This window comes from Sturnus vulgaris, chromosome 11 (genome assembly GCF_052056855.1).
Source record: "Sturnus vulgaris isolate bStuVul1 chromosome 11, bStuVul1.hap1, whole genome shotgun sequence".
In the NCBI taxonomy this organism is placed as follows: Eukaryota; Metazoa; Chordata; class Aves; order Passeriformes; family Sturnidae; genus Sturnus; species Sturnus vulgaris.
Window position 1 is genome coordinate 13,212,696 of NC_142253.1, and position 21,486 is coordinate 13,234,181.

The window sequence follows — 21,486 nt, forward strand, 5'->3', positions numbered from 1 at the left end:
ATTATACACTCCACTGCCTCCAGTCACAGCCCAGGATAATCAAAACCCACGTTCAGATCTTGCAAAAATTGACACAGCCTGGCTAATAATCCACAAGAATTCAGAAAATCATACTGGATATAAAAAAAGGCAGCTTTATTTTTTGTGCTTTGCTTTTGGTGGAGATTAAACAAATTGAAGAGGCGAGGTAATCAGGTCATTATTTGTACATTACATCTGTCCAGTCAGAGTTGGACAGACACTGCATGGCTTATTGTCTGATTAAGAGGCAGAATAATTCTTTGAGAGTCATAAAGGACGGAGAAGGAAGAAGATTGTGATTAAGAAAAAAACCAAAGGCTGATAGAGTAACTGAGTAGAAATCGTTGCCCTTCTACACAAGTCACAGATACCACCTAAAAAAACCCCAAGTAAGGAAACTGGATGAGCACGTTACAGACTTGAAGTGGGAATCAGAACAGTGTCTCTCACTGTTCTACATCAGAAATCTGGACTGAATCTTCCGCCAGGGGAAGAACCAGCAGAGCAGAATGAAAGGTGAGATACTGAAGCATTTAGATTAATAATGTAATTTTTCTGTTTGCAAAGCATTTCCTTGCCAAGCAAGAGTTTATTTTAGCTCTACATCGGAAGCTGTGTTTCTGAAGCCAACTGTTGCAGAACAGTGTAATGAACTGAAAGTATTGCTTACCTTGCATGCAGGAATGCTGGATTCTTTCAAGTGAATTTTATGATACAGAATTCGGTGTTGCAGAAGATTATGTATAATTTTAATATAAATATTTCATTTTGGAGTGAAAATTAATGAGTAATTTGTGCCTTAAACTGTAGTCTCAAAATACAAGTTTCATTTATATATTTATCGTATTTCTTACTATAATTATACATTATTCCATCAAACATGGTATTCCCTGTAAGTATTTCACATTTCATCTCTGTAAGTCAATAAACAGCAATTACTTTATTTTCAAAAGGTTTCAAGTAGCAACTAAATAAAATGTTTTGCATTTCGAAACAGTAAACAGTAAAAATTATTTGAAGAATCTCTAAAGCAATGTAAGAAAAGGATTCATCATTCTGGCTTCCTTTAGTCAAAGATCTAACTATTCAATACTGAGTTTTTTAATGTTTCATTCTATGCATACAAGCATAGCTTTAAGTACCTTGTTTTCAAATTAAAGATCATGAGCAAGACATAAAAGTTAAAAACTCTTTTTTTTTCAGTTAAAACTACCCGAACATCAGGGAGCAGCAGATAACTATAAATACTAAACATTCCTAAGTATTCCTGTCAACTAATTTATATTTTAGAAGCTTATTGACAAATGTCTGGTGACTGTGTAGAAACCTGTATCTATGGGAAGTATAGATGATATTCAGAAAAAGAAATTAAAGCAACAAGAATATACAGATATTTTAAATGAGAAACTTACAGAATCTGGATTGCTGAAAAAGTACTGCTAGTAGTTTTTATAGCTATGTCTTTGAAGCTTTTAATTCTTTTAATGGTACATTGACTCAATTCTTCCAGGCAGTAATATGAGTACAAAAATGAAAAATAAAATTTCTGCTTGTAATTCTCCTGACAGAAGATGTCTTAAAGTTGTTACTACCACAGAAAGAGAGACATTTCAATTTAATAATTTTAGAAAATGTCAAATTCCCTTCAAACATCACTGCTCTGCTGATGGAAAATCTCCTGGAAAACTATTTGTACCTAAGAAAAAAACATAGGAAGTACTTCACTTTAAGATCATGGTAGCATTATCTTCATTCTGCCTTACAGAAGTACTTCAACATTATCTGTAATTTATTTATGTTATAAAAGAAATGCACTCTGTGGCATCTACATTATTATTTACTGTGGAATTGTATACCTTCTGGCTGTGTTTATGGCCTGTATTGCCCAAAGACCAACATTTTAAACTGATTTTAAATCTTCTTTCACTTGTGATACAGGTAACCGGCTTTTGGTTTGGAGTTTCATCTTGTTGGCACACCCAGTGCATGGCTGCCCTGACAAATGCCTCTGCTACACAGCCTCCAAGACTGCAGACTGCAAGAACAGAGGATTTACTGAAATTCCTGCCCGTTTACCTCCTGAAATTCAGATACTACAGTTGCAGAACAACCGTATCTGGAGAATCAACCAAAATGCATTCACTGCAACACCGTTACTCAAAATCTTAGACTTGTCTAATAATTCTCTCTCAAGTGTGGCACCTGGTGCTTTCCAAAAACTAAGGTATCTACAAGTTTTAAACCTAACCAGAAATATGATTCATTATATAGAAAACAAGACTTTCAGTTTCCTCCCACACCTAAAAGAGCTGGACTTGTCGTCCAACAGCATTATTCGATTGCCTGAGACGTTTGGAAACAGCACAGGGAATATAACATTGCTCTCTGTGAAGCATAACAAACTTCAGAAAATGGAAAGAATTCTGCTGGAGTCACTTCCAAACCTGAAAGTGGTTCTCTTCAAAGATAATCCCTGGCAATGCAATTGTAATATCTTTGGCTTGAAACTGTGGCTGGAGAGTTTTCTATACAGAGGTAAGGAATTTTTCTCATTACATACAGTGTACATGAGAACATTTAATCAGTATCTAAGTGATCTTCACTTCTGTGGCTTAAAAATTTACCCTGCACGGTAGGTCACTTCCTCAAATAAACACACTAAACTACATTCTTATGGATAGGTCAGAATGTAAGTGCTTTTATAAACACAGGTGGCAAACTAGAATCAGAGAGGGACTTTATACTAGTGCCCAGAGAAAGAGCAAGGATGCATACAGAGCGATATAGCAGGTACAGGTGTGTTCTGTAGTATGTGAATTCAGATATAGACATTTCTAAATATAAAACAAGTATACTTGTGCACATGCTTGTTTTAATTCTACCAATATATTTTTGCTGGAAACCAACCTACTGTTTTGAAGATTTTCACCTGTTGCATGATGGCAAACATCAAGACAGGTATCAGTACTGAGCAAACTTTAGAGCACCCAGGATTCTAGTTTTTCTATCAATTATGACTTAGCAGTTCTTTAATATTTTACGAATACCTAGTATCACTTCCTAATTTGTTGTCAACCAGAAGAGGAACTCAATTCACTGTCATTTTCCTGACAGAAATGCGTCATGGCATCACACAGGGAAAAATTAAGTATATAAATAGTAGTGTCGGTATTTTGGTCATATCTGCTTTTAAATATATTCATGAGTTATGCTGTGAAAAAGATAACATGATTTAATTCTGAAGGAATTACATATAAAAAGAAATCAATTAATTTCTCCCAGGAGGTATGCTCAGACTGAGAATTTGGAACAGCAGGGCAATTTTCTTTTTTCTAAATCAGACTTTGAGGCTTGCATGTGACCAAACTACTGATTACCTGTCTCTGTACCAAAGTGGAGTGGAGCCTGTTGCAGCACAGGAGATGGCCCATGTGGCCTGAGACTGATGGACTGCCTTTGCAGGGATCAGAAGTCTGCAGGCCAGCTGGAAAACCACACTGGCCATGCAGGGACACAATTACTACTGGAGTGGTCTTTGGGTGAGGTAAATTCACTGCTATGAGCCACCTTTAGAAAAGACAAAAGGCTAAACTCCTTTTAGCAATAAAATATTAATACCTTGAATAGGCAAAATACTACTTTATCACAGGGCTTTAGTCTATTATGCTGGAAATTCAGCAGGTTTTGAGTTCTCTGTGCAGAAGAATGAAATGGAAGAGGGAAGGGGAGGGGAGGGGAGGGGAGGGGAGGGGAGGGGAGGGGAGAAGAGAAGAGAAGAGAAGAGAAGAGAAGAGAAGAGAAGAGAAGAGAAGAGAAGAGAAGAGAAGAGAAGAGAAGAGAAGAGAATTCAGTAGATTTGATTAGTTATTTTTGAAAAATATGTCAACATTGATTTTGGCCTTGTGGACTCCTTGATGCATCACAGCCCTAAAGCCCTGTGCTTTACCCGAGGGCTACTTTGGCTTATTTTACACACTGAGGAACAACCATGTGATTTACCTGGACTGTGGATTCCTACTTCTCTCCCCAGTGTACTGAAAACCTCCTTTGGGAAGCTGGCTCTAAGCAAACATGAAATTTAGCATCTGAGAAGGGTAATAGATTGATTAAAATCAACTCCTTTATACCTGTGTATATCTTCTTATTACAAGCCTTGCTTCAAAAAATCATTCACGAGCACATACAACTTACTGAACTTTCTCTTTATCCTGTTGCAGTTAACATACAATGTCAGGACAATGACGATTTCATGGGATATTTCAATCAAGTGGGAAGAAATATTTTCTGAATTAATTGTTTCCATTTCTTGCCATAAAAATTAGCAGTGGTCAGAAGTTGAACAAACTGAATTTGCAGTTAAACATACCTTTTTGTTTATCTATGGCAGTTCTTATTTTTCTACCATCATAAGTGTTTTTACACTTACATCCTTAAAACCTAATTCCTGATGAATTGCTTCTGGAAAATGGTCTGATATGTGAGTTTTGAAGTGTAATAATCTCACCCCTGCTATAACTGAACAAAAGCCTTTATAACATATTATGAATCTTTAAAAGTATGAAGTTGAAACAGATGATAAATTCACTTCAGGCTTATGTTAATTTTACATTAAGGTGATTCAGAAACTGTCAGCTACCGAGACCACCGTTTTGTTTTCCCAGGAGGAATAAGCGACGGCATCATCTGCTCGGCGCCAGGGATTCGGAAGGGGAAGGATCTCCTCAAGGTTCCCTACGAGCTCTTTGGGGCCTGCTCCCTCAGGACAGCTCAGGTGCACCTGGCCAGCAGCCACCACCACCACCATCACCACCACCACCAGCAGCAGCAGCACGGCCACGAGCCCCGTGGCTCGCCCAAGCACGGCCCCCACGGCGAGCTGGCGGCCGGCGGCTGCGAGCCCAAGGCCAGGGCCAGGCCGGCCAGCCTGCGCCACGCCATCGCCACCGTGGTGATCACGGGCGTGGTGTGCGGCGTGGTGTGCCTGATGATGCTGGCAGCCGCCATCTACGGCTGTGCCCACGCTGCCCTCACGGCCAAGGCCCACAGGGAACACCCGGCCCCAGGCCCGCTGCACGGCGCGGCCCAGGAGCAGCCGCCCTTGGACGGCTCCTTGCCTTGAGCTGCTCCGGCCTGGGCCTCCTGAAAATAAAGGCCCCGCTGCAGCTGGAATGCCTGGATCTCAACAGCGTTAATAGAAATTACCGCGGTTATTTTCTGTCTTTTTTTTTTTTTTTCATACTTTTTAAAAATGTAAGTGTATATATTGTTTGCAATATCCACTAAGACTTCGTATAGAGCAACAAAAATTTATTTATTTTGCGTATGTATATTCCAAAGCCACTATTTACGGCTGAGTGAGATCACAAAATCTTGATACGGTGAGTTTAAAGTATTTCACCATCCTGTACTAACTCTTGAAGCAGTATTAGACCAAGACCTATGGTGCACCTACAGTCAGTGGCTGACAGCAGTGATGCTCTTCAAAGAAAAACATAAAAAAGCCATCCAACCAACTTTGTTTCATTAGTTAAATTTGTATTATCTTAGAGACTGCAAATTACTATTTGATTCAAGACGTACACAATTCACAAGCAGTTTTCAAACCAGCTGCACTATGCACTGCCACTGATAACATAAATATGTTAAAAGCATTTCCAAAAATGTGTTTTTTGCTTTCCAGTCTGCCCCACGAAGCAGCAATTAAACACTACATCCATTTCCAAACTTAAAAAATAGGAAGCAACTTGTTAATTATTGCGTATATTTTTAAAATTACTCAGTAGGGAAGAAAGAAGAGAGCTGAGAAAATGCTGAAGGAAAAAAATGCTACAGTGCTTTGAATACCAGCCCCAAAAGGAGTACACAGAGCATATCTGAAGACACTGCCTGACACCCTGCTGGCTTGCAGGCTTGCTACAGACTTTTCTGAAGCCACTTATTCCTGAATCCTCACACAAGTGCTCCATTTTGCAAATGCTGCAGATGCAGCTCCCATCACAGTGCTGCCCTTCAGCAGCAGGATAATGTCGTTGCATGTTTACACGTCCTTCCTCTGAGAGGGAACATTCAGTTCACTCAAGGGTCCATCCTTACTCTCTGCAGAGCTGTTTCACCATCAAAGGAAATCAGAGCCAAAACCATTTGAATATCATAAGTTTAGAATTCCAAGAATATTTTGAGTGTGCAGAGGTAGTTATTATAATGGTTCTTTGAAAATATTTTAAGGCAACCAACAGAGATCAGGAACTCCATTCATCTTTTCCAAGACCAGATAAAATACATTTTAGGCTATTTGTGACAGACATCTCATGCATTCCCTAACTGTCCCCAGTGACAGGGATAAAAACCTGTCCAGGTAGCCAATGCAGAAATCAGCAATGTTTGTGTATTGAGGAAAAAGGCCTTGGAACAATCTGCAATGAGGGCAAGGGGAAGCTGTGTCGGGGCATTTGGAGATCTGCACTCTCCTTCCCACCCAGGGATTCTGAGATCAAGCTCTGGAGCTGCTCAGTAACAGCCTCGACTGAGTAATGGGCTCTGTGGCAGGAGTCACGTAACCCTTGCTCTTATCTACTTTGTAATAATTGCAACCTAAATATTAAAGCTCATTCCTGCACCTGCAGTTACTTTCATGTCCAGAGAAAATTAAGCATCTCAGTCTTAATCTAAATCTAGCAGATATTGAAAACAATCAATTACTGTCTTTTCTTTTTTTCTTTTTTTTTTTAACTGCTAAGTACTTCACATCATTATTAGGCTCCATTCATTCTTCTCTGTCCTGAACTAAATAAATTAAGCTGTTCCAAATTTTTCCTGCAAGACCACATTCTCCAATTTTTTTTCCTCCCACATTCCCTGGAGCCTTTTCAGTTCTTTTACATTTTGTTTAAAATGTGGTACCCTAGACTGGGAACATTGCTTCAGCTGAGGCATCAGCAGTGCAATATTTTTAGAATATTTCTCTTTTCTACAATATCCTAATATGTAGAATATTTGTATTCAGGTTCTTTAATCTGATCTTTTGATGTTTACTTCTTTTTCTTGTAAATATTTGGTAAAGCTTAACAAATAATCTAATCTACTTTCAGAACTAAGTCATTTAAATAAGTAAATCTACATTTTTTTACTCTTTTATCCAATTACTGCCATAACATTTTGCAGAGAAAAACACAATTTTTCAGATGAAGAAGATGGAAATAAGACATGATTGGATCTTATTGCCCATTGGCCCAAAAATGGGTTTGGGGCCATGCCAAAACACTGTTTTTCCACAGCAACAACCTAAAATGAGCTCAGTTGTACTCAAAGTGCAGATCCTGAGATGAAAGCTAATAAACTTCCGACCTCCAGAGAGATTTCACCCTCAACATTTCTAACAGGCTCAGACTCGGCAGCCCAGCTTCCATCAGAAATCACTTCACACTTCTGATATTTTCAAGCAAACGAAAAACATGAATTGACTTGATATTTCCTAGTCAGGAATAACCCAGAACATCTCCCTAAATCCTTAAAAAAACTGTCCTAGCACCAAAAGCCTTTTTTCAGGTTTTCCTCACTGTATCATCATTCATATATAAAAAAAAAAAATAAAAAAGAAGAAGGGAAAAAGGAAAAGGTGAGGAAGTCAATGAAGGGCACAATAACATTTGAAGTCACACTGAAGATGCTTTGGGGATTTTCATGCAAACACACAAGGCTGTAAATTGATATGGAGTTCTGCCAAAAAGCAAAGTATTAAATATTTCCATTAGTTCTCTGTGCTCTGGGAACAGAGCGAGCCAATCCATGCAAAATCTGATTCTGTACTTTCTAACATGCTGTTTGCCAAAGGGAAAAAAAAACAAAAAAAACCAACAAAACTAAACCAAAAGAAACAAAAAGAAAAAACGAAAAAAACAACCAAAAATCACAGGGAAACTTTGCATTTAACGTTTATAAGTCTGTGTATCATGGTTACCATGGCAAAAGTGTTTGCAATTAACAAATTGAGTCCTTTTAATGGTAAGGTAAGGGCAGAAAATGAACAGAAAAAACTATTGAGTCAATTATTTAATAAAGGTAAAATCTTTCTTTTTGAGTTGAGGAAGCTTTCAGGAAAATTCAGGAGAATTTTCAACTACTGATAAAAAGCCACAATTTGTTCTCTATAAAAATTATTGACTACAATGACTGGAATATAGGGAATCCCCACAGAACTGCCCTTAATTTACAAAGCTTAGCAATGGACATCTGCCACTGAAATTATTTCTCTGCACAGATTTATTTTTCAGATAAGGGATCCTGAGCAAGCTTTGTTGTCCTTCCAGCAATCCCATGAGAATATTATAGTAAGCAGAGTATTTTTTTCTAATCTCTATGAAAAACACTCTTCCCCCTCAAAGTCAACAAAATATCAGCACATGTTACTCTGCAAGGCATTTACAAAGACAGCGAAAACACACATATTGTTGCAGTCCTGTCTTTCATATAAAGGCTTACTATATCACTTTGTTTACAGAAAAACCTTCTAAAATTTCATTTTAAACAAAAATTGAAGACTATAAATACATTCATGTTCTTTACAGGAAATTACCAATAGCATCTATATTGAAAGACACAAAGTTTAAACTGACACATAATTGCTTGCCATATCTGTCTTTCCATTGAGAGCTTGCAAAAAGGCAAAATTCAGCTTCATTATTCTCTAGTAACACAATGTCCAAGCAAAATCTGGATCCCTCTTCTTGAATATTGAAGTAGCACATTTAGTGACACTACATAGCTACTACACAGCTTATCTCTCATTAATAATTAACAGGGAAATAACAACCATTATAACAACCTACCTTTGCTGCCCAGGAGACAAGGACAGACAGGTTTTAGTCAAGCATCCAAAAAGGATGACTAGTTTTACTACTTGGATCTTTTAATTTGGCCAAAAGTTTTGGCTAAAAATGGCATAGTAACCACAATCTTCAGAGTATTGGTATATCCTCAGTTTGTATTACCTGAAATGTGGCTGCATGTTCTCCAGAACAGGGGAGAAATGGGCAGCAGCACCAGCCACAGCAAACCACAACAGAGAAGAAGGTGTAGGAATGAGAAGCCTAATAAACAAACCAACAAACACAGACTTGACACCTCTCTGCAGTGGAAGCTGTGGCTGTGATTGCAGAGGGATCCCTCCACGTTTTCAGGCTACGTACACTACATGCTCAACTTTTTGCCAAGGCTGTCATCCTCATTTCCAGATAAAAAACATGAGAAAACACTCTAATGTTTGGAAATATAGTTGACTGAAGGGAAAATAAATGTATCAGTCCTCAGTACTTAAAATGATATCAATGTATTCATATTTATGATTGCAGCTTCAACCTTGCACGGCATTATTTGATGTTATCCAAAGGACCTGACAGCTTGTCTGCTGCCTTGTTCTGCTTGATCTGCAGCCAGGGATTTATTCTGCTGGCAGCAGAGTTCTTTAGCAAAATACCCCTAGAATCTGATTGCAATTAGATCACAAGGATCTTCCTCCTCCACAAATTATGTAGAGCTAAAACCCAACCGACCAACCAACAAACCCCAAAAGCAAAGCAGAAGTGCAGAAGCAAGGAGCAGATGCTCTATGCCATTTACTACACATATTAATACTAAACATGTTGGGATACATCTGTCAAAGCCCTGGATTCTCTAAGAGCAAGTGGTGAGGAAAGCCCAAGAATTAGATCGAAGTTAAATTCTCAACACCAGCAGAGAACTACTTCAAAAAAGCAAAAAGGCTGTTAAACTATTCCACACATTGATTCTGTGTGGTGAAATGAACTGAGAACAAATGCAAATGAATGTAAATTGTGAATGTGTCACTAACTTCAGTTTCCCTGTTCAGCCAATGGACAGGAACAGACTTCACCACGTGCTCCAAGGCATCCAGGGCAGGAGTTCACCTCTCTCCACACTTCTCCAAACCATCCTTCCCAAGCAATGGCTTCCAACATATGAGCTGCTTAATGTTAGGCTGTACAAATACACATCTCAGTTTTCCTAAAGCTGGAAATATTAGTCTGTACACCAATATTAGATTTATGAATACAAAAACAATATTAAAAATGAACAAGAAACTCTGGAAAAACATGAAGTCGTGGTTTTCTACCAAAGCATGAAAAACATTTTGAGGGATTTGCTAAATGCTACTGCTGAATATAATATTCTGTGGCTTATATTGGGAGTAAGGATTAGGTAAATCACTCTCTTGCCTGACAAGGAAAACATCTATTTTAGAATGCCTCAAAAATTTGGTTGGTGTGTCATTATGATGACATATTCATTTTCCCCCAGGCCTTCGTATTAAAATGCAATTTTATAGATGGCATCATAAATTTTAAGGGCTGTATATGGCATTGACATTTGCCTGAATGTTCTTAATAATATGGAAGCAATACATGTGAGAAAAACTAGGAAAAAAAAGTCCAAGAAGAACAGAGCAGATGTATTTGCTCTATGTACTAATGTAATGATTGCATAATGAGTATTTTTGGTAGGAACATTTAAAATCCCACTGTCAGTGAACAGAGGAGGACTGCCTTTGCATCAGTTTCTGTAACCTTCTGTACCTGATACGAGGATTTCTTCTTATATATTACATATAATTTAGTTCATAGTTAAATGTATATATATATATATATATATATTTATCTGTGTATATGTATAAATTAGTCCTATTTCTCTTTTAATGCAGGTTCATAAAGGGTAGAGTCAGAGCTATGGCAACACTTAAATGCACATCCCAGGCAATCACCTTTCCTTGATAGAAAATGACTCTCAACAACTCTCAACATGTCTTCATCCTCCCAGAACTGGAATAATTTCATTTTTCAGTAATTTAGCTACAGTGAGCTTCTCTTACTATAGTATTTTAGTTAAGCTGACATAAAGCATTGAGAACTTGCTCACTTTCAGAAACTACAGGTCTGACCTACTGGTAAAGCTTTTTATCTTTTTAAAACAAACAAATTCAGCTACTACTTGATTTGAATTGACAGGCCACAAAAGGGCATGTGCAAGGAAGGCTCATTTAGTATTTTCTCTTTTCCAATTTCAACTTTGATAAATAGGAAGTCCAATACAAAACCGGTCATACAAAAAAAAAAAATGGCAGAAAATATTTCTTTAGATATTCCTTCCTTGTACTTAGGTACCATAGAAACAAAACTTTTCTGCAATTCTACATTTTCAACAGTTGGTGGCAATAGCAGTAAAACTCCACCTGTTTTCTATCTATTTACATTAATATAACACACCCAGAGAGGGCATGGCCTCTCCACTTGGGAAAATTTAAGATCTGACTGGACACAGTTGTGGATTATCAGCTCTAGCTCAGATTCTCCCAAGATCTATTTCACTAGGATTGGACCAGATGATCTTAAGAGATCAATTCCAGCCCCTGCAATTCATGTATTTTATTGGTCCACACAAAAATAGGCAAAAAAAGATTAAAAAAAAGTTTGTGATTTCAGCTTTTCTAAGCAGCCTTTTATTAAACAAAAAATGAACGATCTCTCCTCATCTCCTTCAAATTCTAAATTTTCAGTGACTCTGAGACTAATGACTTTGTGTATGATTTAATCCTTCATTCTTCTGACTCAGTGTCCAGAGCATTTTACTAAGCCTGCTATGGACTTTTCCAATGAGGCCTGAAATCCAGGTTTTGCTTGTTCAATGAAGAAAATTGAAGAGGACTTGACAATTTTCATCAGACATTTTCTTCAGCATTCTTTAATATTTCTCTTTTCCCTAAGAAGATTATGTCAATTCTGTTGCCTTTAATTAAACACACCAAGGGGCTAATTTTCATGTTTTCTGTGGACAGGGATGGCCTCTTTCAACAAGAGGGGGCTTTTAAGATCCTGAATTGGACTGCAGCTTTTGAACTAAAATGCCTCTAAAGGAAAGTGCATTTTTAAGGGTTCACATATTTTGTCAACACTCTCAAAATCTCAAGACAGAGCAATTTTTCAGTTTTTAGACCCTGCTTTGCTCCATGATGACTCTTGTTTGTTTGCTTCCATCCCATACCTTGTTCAGAACTTTCTAGGTAAGCAGTACCTTTAATTTTTTTTTAACAAAATCATAATGATAAAACCATAATCTCTTGCCAAAACATGGAAAGAAACACATACATAGCACATATAAATCCTGTGCTGCACTTATCCAGATGCCCATATGTTTGCTACTTGAAATTCAATATTCAACTCATCACACAGTCTCAAAGAACACAAGACTGGAATGCTGAATTCTACCAACATTTAGCAGAAATGTACTGCCCTTCACATAAGCACCATAAAACACAGTTCCATCTTAACTTGCCTCAATTTTAATAGCTAAATCACTATCTAAATTCAGATATTCTATGTTAACTTCATTTTTGTCACCCAGAGGATGATAATATTCCAGGAATCTCACTAAATTTCAAGACTGGAGTCTGGGGTCATTCCCCTATTTTTAGCTCTTGTTAAGAAGAAAAAAAAAATTCCACCATCTTTTACTCTTCTATGTTGATACAGAATACATGATCACAGAAAACACTCAGATAAAGTAATTTTGAACATAAATGTGTTCAAATCTAAAGAAAGCCCTGCCTGCAGTACTACTGTCACTTCCCTCCTGCAACTAAACTGAACTCTGTATACACAGCAATAAATATGATGCTACTACACTTACATTAAAGATTTATCTACCCACCTTCTGTAGAAATTTGCATTCATTTAAGTAAAAAAAAAACAAACCAAAAAACAAAATAAAATAATCACAGACTCAATGTGAAGAAGCAGGAGAGGTTTTAGAAAAAAATTACATGGGCTTTTTGCCAAGAAGCAAAAACATTCTGACAGGGAACTGGTATTAGTAGGTACAGATGGTGAAACAGCAGCAACACTCAATTTCTCTGTAGTAACAGTCTGCAGACTCACTGATTTCAGGATTTTATTGCCTGTTTTATACAGCTGAATTTTCACTATTTGCAATAAGCCTTAGACTTTTCTGTGAAATCTGTTATAAGTGAAGGGTTTCTAAACAAAAAGCACAAAGCCCCAACAAACAAACAAACAAACAAACAAACAAACAAACAAAACCACTACAAATGAACAACAACAACAAAAGAAACCAATCCCAAAATAAACCAAAAAACCCCAAGACCAGTCTATGGATTTTGCAGTGAAAGTTAGTTTTGTTCCTTTCCCCCCCTCTCAATGGCAGCAATAACTCAGGTTTCCATTTTATAACAATGTTCTCGTTTCTTTCTGCCAGATTTAAACTCTTGTAGTGATCTGTAATAAACAACATTCTGGCACAGCTTAATTTTCAGTCAAATCCCTCTGGGGAGTAGAGTGATTTAACATGAAATGTGTATCCCGTCCTGCTGCTTACTGTAATCTACTCAGACCAAATGGGGATAAGGAATACTTACTTCACACAAATTAAAATGAGATGTTTTGGCCAAATTTGAACTCCAATGGAGGTATTTGAAAACATTACCCATAATCTTACTTTAGTCTCCCAAGCCTGGCTAATTAAAACTTCAAACTTCTCCCATTTATCACTGCTCCAGTTTCTGCCTCCAAATCCATTTTGCTTAGCACAGAATATTGTCAGCCTTATAATAAAACCGAAAAATCGAACTAGATGCTGGGTCTTCTTGAAAGTTTTCTGAGGGAAAGTAGGACTGACAAGTCACATTCATGATCCTAAGGAGAACAAGAATAGTGCATATACTTATTTGTCTCTGAGAGGCTGTAGCTGGCTGAGTGATACTTTCATAGAAAAACTTTGTACAGACCCAAAGTGGCTTCCCCCCAAAAAGAAAATCACCTGAAAGCATGCAACCATACAAGAGGGGAAGGAAAAATTATTTAAAGCAAACTCTTAAAAATGCTTCATGTTGTAAACAAAATATCTAGCACACAGTTTTTAAAGTTTTCAGAACTAGAAATAAAAAGCCACTGATGTGTCTCGGAGTGTCGGTACCCTGCTCTTATCTTTCATGGCTTTTACAGATACCATGGAAACCTTCTACATGCTTTGGCATTAAAAAGCTTTCAACACCCTATGGTTATTTTAGATAGAAAGTATGGGACCCAAGCAAGTTTAAATGTTCAACAATAACCAGAATTGTTGGGAGAATGGAAGCAACACCTGATTTTCTCTTTTACAATTACTAAAAAACAAACAACCTCAAAGCTTGTTGACGGTGTATTAGAAGCAATTATGTTTAATACCTTCTCAAAGTCAATACCAAATTGCAAATACTCATGAGAAAAAAATAACCATCAGGATGTCTATTAACCCTCCACATTTTAGAGATGATGGAACACTTTATGATGAAACTTTTGCTAACTCCAAACAACAGAGCATTCTAGAAATAACATGTCAACCTTCCTCCTTGTACAGTGAAAACTCTCAATTACATCTTCAGCACTTTACAGGTATCTGCATCACATTAGTTTGTAAATGCTGTTTTATGCTTTAACAGCAGTATGAAGTCAAAACTAATATTTCATGAAATGTAATAGAAGAGTTCAATAATTTCTGAAGAATCTATTTTATGGATTGGAGTCAGAAAGCTGCTTTCCTACTGACCTTCTAAAATCTTTTCTTATCAGTGAAAATATTCTGTGTTTGAGGAAACATATTTGAAATCTCCCACTTTTCTAGCACATCCTTGTTCTTTCAGTATTGCATTCACTACATTTTTAATAGCATTTTATATATAAGAAAAAATAAGGTGGTTCTTGCTTCCTGTGGTAAGTATCTAATTTTTCCTGAGATAAGAGTGCTTGGTTTCTGACAAAATAAATCATAAGATTTATCAAACTTCTTTCCTTCTTCAAACTCAGTAACCATTAGGAACTAGAGAAAAACTGCTCAGATAAGAATCTGAACTTAAGTGAGGAACATCCAACAATTTCAAAATTACTCTTATTTTTAAATCAGTATGTTTTATCTCTATTCTGTAGTTGTTACAATTCACCTTTTAGTCTCAAGGTACTGATATACTCTTGCCTGACAAACAGTAGAGCTTTGTTATTCAATTCCTATGCTCTGAACAAATCACATCTCTGATAATCTAGACAAAATCACCACACTGTATCCTGTTATAGAGCAATCCTGTTATAGCACAGAATTTTCAAACTTGAAGACTGCGTGGAACACTTACACATCAGATAGTCCTTACTTATATTTCTTTTTCCTTATCTTAATATAATCTGATTTATGATGATATTGAATTGTACATAGATATAGATGTTATAGTGTATATAGTTGATATAGTGTATATAGATGTATACTTATAGTATATAGATATATATTTTACAATAATAGTTATTTCCATAAAGTCAAACTCAACAGCTCATAGGGAGCTTTGAGAGTCAATTAATAAAGGATCAAGTTCTTGGGGAGAGGAAGCATTAAATGCTCTCCACACTTAGTCATCCAATTATATTTTACAGGTGCAACTGCATCCTTCTCTCTCTTCTTAAAAGATTGGATATCTATACTTGCCAACTCAAAAGAGAAAGTGAGGAACTCATAAACTGATTTTTAAGAATTAACAAAACGAATTAACTACAATTGTACCTGCAACCACTGGAGATTTCCTGTCATCCAGAAGCTGAATAGCAGTACTGGCTGTCACCACGTTGCTCTTGTTGGCAGTTTCTGCATGGTGTATTAAAGGGGGAAAAAATTAGAAACAATCTATTGCAATATGAGGAAATTTAACTTTTTTTCCCCCCTGGTTTTAGATAAGAGTCTATGTGGATACAGTGTTCAGAAAATAAAACAGGGAACATCACATATGCACAGAACATACTGGCACTGCCATTTGAAATTCCCCAGCATGCCAAAAACAATCTTAAACACTGAAATTAAACATCAGGTTTTGCCTCCCCTGCTAAAGGGGCAGTGCAGGTGACAGCTGGCAGGGCTTCTCAATAATGTGAAAATTCACTCTGTTGGACTAGCCCTGGTTAAAATACTTTTTAAAACGTAGTTCTGCCTGTGCAAATATGAAATGAGAAGTGTCACACCACATCTTGCTTGGGGTTTTGCTTGCAGCCCCATGAGAGACAAAGGACCAGGGAAGTAGCTGCAAATTTCAATGCCTATTTCAGATCAATACTTGATATTTGCTACAAAGCCCACTCTGTACTGACACACTTGGGATCCTTTCAGCATCACACATGATTCAGAATTTAGGGAATGACAAAGTTACAGACCTGTGCTGAATGGGATTGAGTAGACAAAGCTCCCAGGTATTTGTTCAGCAGCTCTTCTGTACCAGAGTGGAAAATGGTCAGCGTTAAAAATGTTCTCCTTATCTTCAGCTGTCAGGAAGTCTCTTGAGAAAAAAGAGAGAAAGAAAACAAATGTTTGTTTGATGGCACACAATAATGTCAAGCTTTGAGAGACAAAAATAAATGCAATCTTTTACCAAAAAACGGTTTGGGACAATTTTTTCTAATAACACTTGTTCAACAAAAGATTTAAATTTAGTTACTGATAATTATTTGTGACACACAGTAACTTTTGTTGTGAAAGACATTAAAAGCACTAAAAAATAGTACCTCTAAGGACCACTAAAACAATTTTTACTAATTTGTACAAATAAAAATGCTTAGTCTAAAAAGCCTTTTTCTTTCAGCACAATATAAGAATTGTGAACTGCCCAAGGTGGAAAAGGCACTGGAGATTTGGTAGTCTGTTGCCACTGGCATTCACTCTTACGTACTGAAAAAAAGGTAATTTTACAGCCTGTGTTCAAAATACTATGTAGGGGCTGTTATTGGACAACTAAATACTTCATTCCTCAATAATTTCAGGGAATGTTGACAGAAGAAAATTTATGCCAAGAACAAGTATAATGTGCACTCCATTGTTCTGGTTTTCTGTCTGACAGTAACAAATTGTAGTGCTGTTGATGTCACCTACTTGTACAACAATATTTGTCCTCAGATAAGCCCACAAAACTTCATATCCAATCAAGTTAGTTTATCATAAATATCAAACACAGATTTTCCTTTATATGCATAATACCTCCACTAGATTACATGTTCTCCAAGGAAAATGGCAAACTTTTGTATGCTGAGGTCTCCTGACTGCTCTTTCACCCAGTCCAATTCTGTTACTTGGCTTTATTTCAATTTCCAAAAATATTTCCCACAACAATGATGCAAAATCACTGAAAAAGCTTACAGGTATTTGTTTGCAGGTGGTGTAGTTAGAGGTGTAGCATGTTCACAATTGTGCTCTGAAGAGGGATGGGAGTGTGTGTGCAGGGAAAGCAAATTTATAGGCTACAGGTGTAAAACAGTTCATTGTTCCAAATGTTCCAGTGAAATAAATAATTTAAGGGATCCTAGGATATCTTTCTAATTTGTTCTGTGTGAAGAAACAGTAGATGGGCTTCATCAAAATAAACTATTTTTCTTCCCTCTTCTGTGGCTGCCAGGCAGAGTTTGTGACTTACTGGTTGGTGAGCTGTTCTGGGCCCACGAACAGGTTGATACGAGAGAGTCCAGTCCTTGTGCCAAGGAAAGCAACTTCCACTCCCTTGTCAGAGTTCCTGAAACAGTGCAGAACACAAGCTAAGACAGCAAACAGACAAAGCTGCCCCACTGCCACAGAAAGCACAAGTGCACACGTTTTTGAGAGATTATTGTAAGCAGAGTTCCCTTATTTATTGATTTACTTTTAAATGCTGTTTTTTACATTATAGTCATCTGGGTTTTGAATAGTATGCAATGTAGAAATGCTATTTAGACCAAGAATCCACAAAAAGCCAAACACAATAAACTTTTTAGGATTTGTAGGAATAGAATAATAGAACAAAAAGGTGTGGCACAGCTATATACAAACTATTTAATAACATTTCTGGGCTATATTTATGCTGAAGTCATAGGTGTGACTATTGCTCAGGTAAGCAAAAAGATTTAAAACAGGTAGCTGAGAGTCAAACTTAGCTGCCATCAGGACAGGCTTTAGCTTTAGAACTTGGGAAAAAAGGCTCAGACTGAACTCTTCTGCTGCACTATTATCAGTAGCAAGCTATTTTAAAACTAATTCTTGTATGGCTGCAAGAACTTCAGCCCCATTACCAGGATAATCCCCAGAATTGCCTTTCAACCACTCTACTTCATGCAAACTGCTAAGCTTAACACTTGTTTACTCTAGTGGATAAAAACTTGTTATTTAACTCCTTAGTACATCATAGCATAAATGAATGAACTAGAAGATATAAACTCTGAAAAGGACTGGCTAATCTCCTGGCTCTCCCTAACAGGAACCTGAATCCCAAGTAGTTCTGGAAAACAAACAAATCAAGGATCAAAGAAATTATTTGCCGGTGCAAGTTTTTCTATATATAATTTATTCTGAGACAAAGTACCCTCAATAATTTTGGTAAATTTTGCATTAAATTTCTCAAGTACCCTTTGTTAAAAATGCACAGAACTATAAGCTGCAATTAAGGTAAAATTTCATCAGTTTTATTGTGGAAATTGGGTAACATTTCAGGTAATCATCACGACATACTCTGCAAGATAAACACTTCAGATTGAACTCAAACTTGGTAGTATTTAGGATCATATCAGGATTTGTTAGATATCCCACCATTTCATTAACATAACTAATAAAAATACAGCCATGACTGATGAATAATGATGGATACAAAGATAACTTACTCTGATTTATTCAATGCTAGACTGGTCCAATAAGCTTCTATTGGTGCACTCACAACTGCATCAAACAAAACTTCCTGGATCAATTCTTTATCACCTACCATAGTACAATAAAATCAGTAAATGTATGTGCATATAAAGAATTTTTTAGATCACAAAACAATAGTGTTATCTTATATTTTACTTCATTTTATCTGTGATATGCTTTCAAACTTTTTGTACTACAAAGCATTTACTACACAATATTACACTGTATTTTACCACAATACAGTTTTTCATGTATAATTTCATTGCAATTTTAGGTCAAAACCCAATGATACTCCACTTTATGTAACTCATTCATGTATATATTATCTAGTGCTCATGTCTGCATGTGCCATAAGGTTACAACAAGTAGGTCTAGTAGCAGTCACAAAACTCTGCATTTCTGCAAACATACAGAATATGCACAGATCTGCATTTTTAATTCTGCTTTGCAGTTCAGAAATGCCAATTACATATGTATCTTCCCTAAAATACTCATGAAATATCTGGTATATCCTTTAGAGGTGCCATCCAAGGATTGATTCCCATCAGCCCTGTTTAATTTATAAAACCAAATAATTTTGCATAGTACAGCTACACGAGCTGAATAGAAACGTGAATGTTTGGTACAGGAAAATAGTTTACTGTAAAAGTTGAAAAATTATATTATAATTAATACTACTACTAATAATACATAAAAATTAATTCTAATAAATAATTATATCTTTATTGATACCTCGGGAGAACCTCAAAACCATAGGAAATTGCAGAGGAGCATCAGCTAAACAATCCTATCTCAAATCATCACCGGGTGAACTATTCTATGAGTTTATTTTTTTTTAATTTATATTTTTGAAGCATTTTGTAGAAGGTTAAGAATGACAGCTTTTAGCTGGAATAAAGGCTGCAAATCCATGTTTCACCAAGTACTTGCATTGGAGCAGGGGCTCTTTTCCTGTGAGGTAGCGTTTAATTGCTTCTAGCTGAGTCATCTGCCGGTGCTCAGGGTGTAAGTCAGTGTTGCAGTAGGACCTGTGAACACGTTGTCAAAACAGTAAAAAGTTATATGTACAAGCACAATCTTTCTTTGTCTTTGAACATAAAGAACTGGGCTCTGCAAGCACAAACAATATGAAACCAAGGAGGGTAACAGACACTAATTTCATGCTTTATTTAAGGCTTACCACTCGTCTGCTAAAGATACATCAGGGTGTTCTAAATCATGCAAACCTGTAACAGGAATAATAATGGGTTATTTAGGGAGAAGTCTGGGTAACAGATGGTTATTTGCATACACTCCATAATATAAACTCTTCTTGGAAAGTGCATTATTACCATAATGAAATAAATCACAGTAAACTATGTTCAAATACACTTTAGGGTCTAACAAACTGGCAAAACTAGTTAAATCATATCTAAAACTGAAAAGGTAAGAAACAAATTTTATGCTGATATGTTTAACTTATATGAGTTACTCACATAATATATTTAAAGTTTAGAAGACAATCTGAGCAAAGACAAATGCAAAATGGTAACAGACTCCTGCTCATACTCCCTCATACTCTTTGGCCAGTAAAGTTCTTTATGCTAAAATACACACTTCTCATTTCATGCGAGTTGTTCTCCTCTCTTATAAAGAAAAAAAAATTGAGAACAATTCCCTCAAAACCTAAGCACACAGCCCATGAACACAAACAGCAATTTATGGGATTGTTCAGAAAAGATTTTTTGTACTAATAGGTCACACAAATGCTTGTAAATAAGAACTATATCATTAGTTATACAGCACAATAAAAATGTACTTTGGCAATTTTAAAAACTCTTAAAACACTTGTCAATAGCAAACAGGGTCCAGAAGGCAGCATCTGGGTTTAACCCCCCCAGAGTACCTAATGAACCAGGACTAAGGAGGGCAGGGAAGCCAAAACTGGAACTAAAACTGTGGTCCCTGGGGAGGACAGTGAGGTGAAGGTAGGAGTGGGAAATGTTAGTTATGGTTCTGTTAACACTTCTGGGGGTGCATCTGGGGCTCAGAGTGACAGAGATGTGTGGGTGGATTAAGGAACATCGGTGAGAGGGATGCTGGGAGCAGTCTGGGCAGTGAGTAGCTCCAAGTCCCCTGATGTGCCTTCTTTGTAGCTGCTGTGCAGGTACTCAAGGCACTTCTTTTTGTATCTCTCCTGAGTACAAGAATATATTCATGTCCCAAAATACATCGGAAGAACAAAGATCTGAAGAAATTAGCTGTCTTGTTTAACATCACTGACAAAACAAGTAGAGGAATCAGAAATAGAGACCAGCATAAATTCAGAAAGCATTCCTCTATTGAAACACTTCTTGCTGAGCAGCTTCTAAAATTTTCAACCTTCCCTTCAACCTTCTAAAATGCTCCACTCTTCCTTCATCTTCAGAAACCTTCTTGCCAAACACCTTTATCACCACACACAGTTGACTCCTCCACTCGTTTAGTTAAGGACTTATCAAAAAGCCAAATCAAAGAACAATTCTTTCCCTGGGTACCTCTACTACTGTTATAAACATGTAAATCCTTGTAGGTAAATGCACAAACCAGTTATAGCTCTGAAAGACTTCACAATGTATAGTCTGTGAACAAAACCTATAGCCATTACAGTACTCTTAGTGGTTACTTCATTCAGAAAACACCAGAAATAATTAACATTGGGCTATGAGCTGCTCTCTGGGACACTGAGAGAGGAGGATGGAAGAAGCTCCC

The 21,486-nt window shown here is 36.8% G+C and overlaps 2 protein-coding genes across 5 annotated transcripts in view; one reads left to right on the forward strand and one right to left on the reverse strand.

Annotated features, from left to right (window-relative positions):
• The window catches only part of CACNA2D3 (calcium voltage-gated channel auxiliary subunit alpha2delta 3), a 386,281-nt gene that overhangs the window by 62,689 nt on the left and 302,106 nt on the right, over window positions 1-21,486 (reverse strand). For all 4 annotated transcript variants that reach the window (XR_015806076.1, XR_015806075.1, XM_088171533.1 and 1 more), the window contains 6 exons: window positions 19,937-19,982; window positions 19,687-19,784; window positions 18,732-18,825; window positions 17,519-17,614; window positions 16,269-16,390; window positions 15,628-15,708 (listed from right to left, as the gene is read on the reverse strand). Coding sequence is in view for 2 of the 4 variants with exons in the window: in XM_088171533.1 (XP_088027659.1) it covers window positions 15,628-15,708; window positions 16,269-16,390; window positions 17,519-17,614; window positions 18,732-18,825; window positions 19,687-19,784; window positions 19,937-19,982 (537 nt within the window). In the remaining 2 variants the exon portion in view is untranslated. The remainder of the gene's footprint in view (window positions 1-15,627; window positions 15,709-16,268; window positions 16,391-17,518; window positions 17,615-18,731; window positions 18,826-19,686; window positions 19,785-19,936; window positions 19,983-21,486) is intronic.
• On the forward strand, window positions 417-5,140 carry LRTM1 (leucine rich repeat transmembrane protein 1). Its single transcript, XM_088171201.1, has 3 exons — window positions 417-537; window positions 1,960-2,556; window positions 4,683-5,140. The coding sequence occupies exons 1-3, from the start codon at window positions 531-533 to the stop codon at window positions 5,138-5,140; spliced, it is 1,062 nt and encodes a 353-aa protein (XP_088027327.1). The 5' UTR covers window positions 417-530.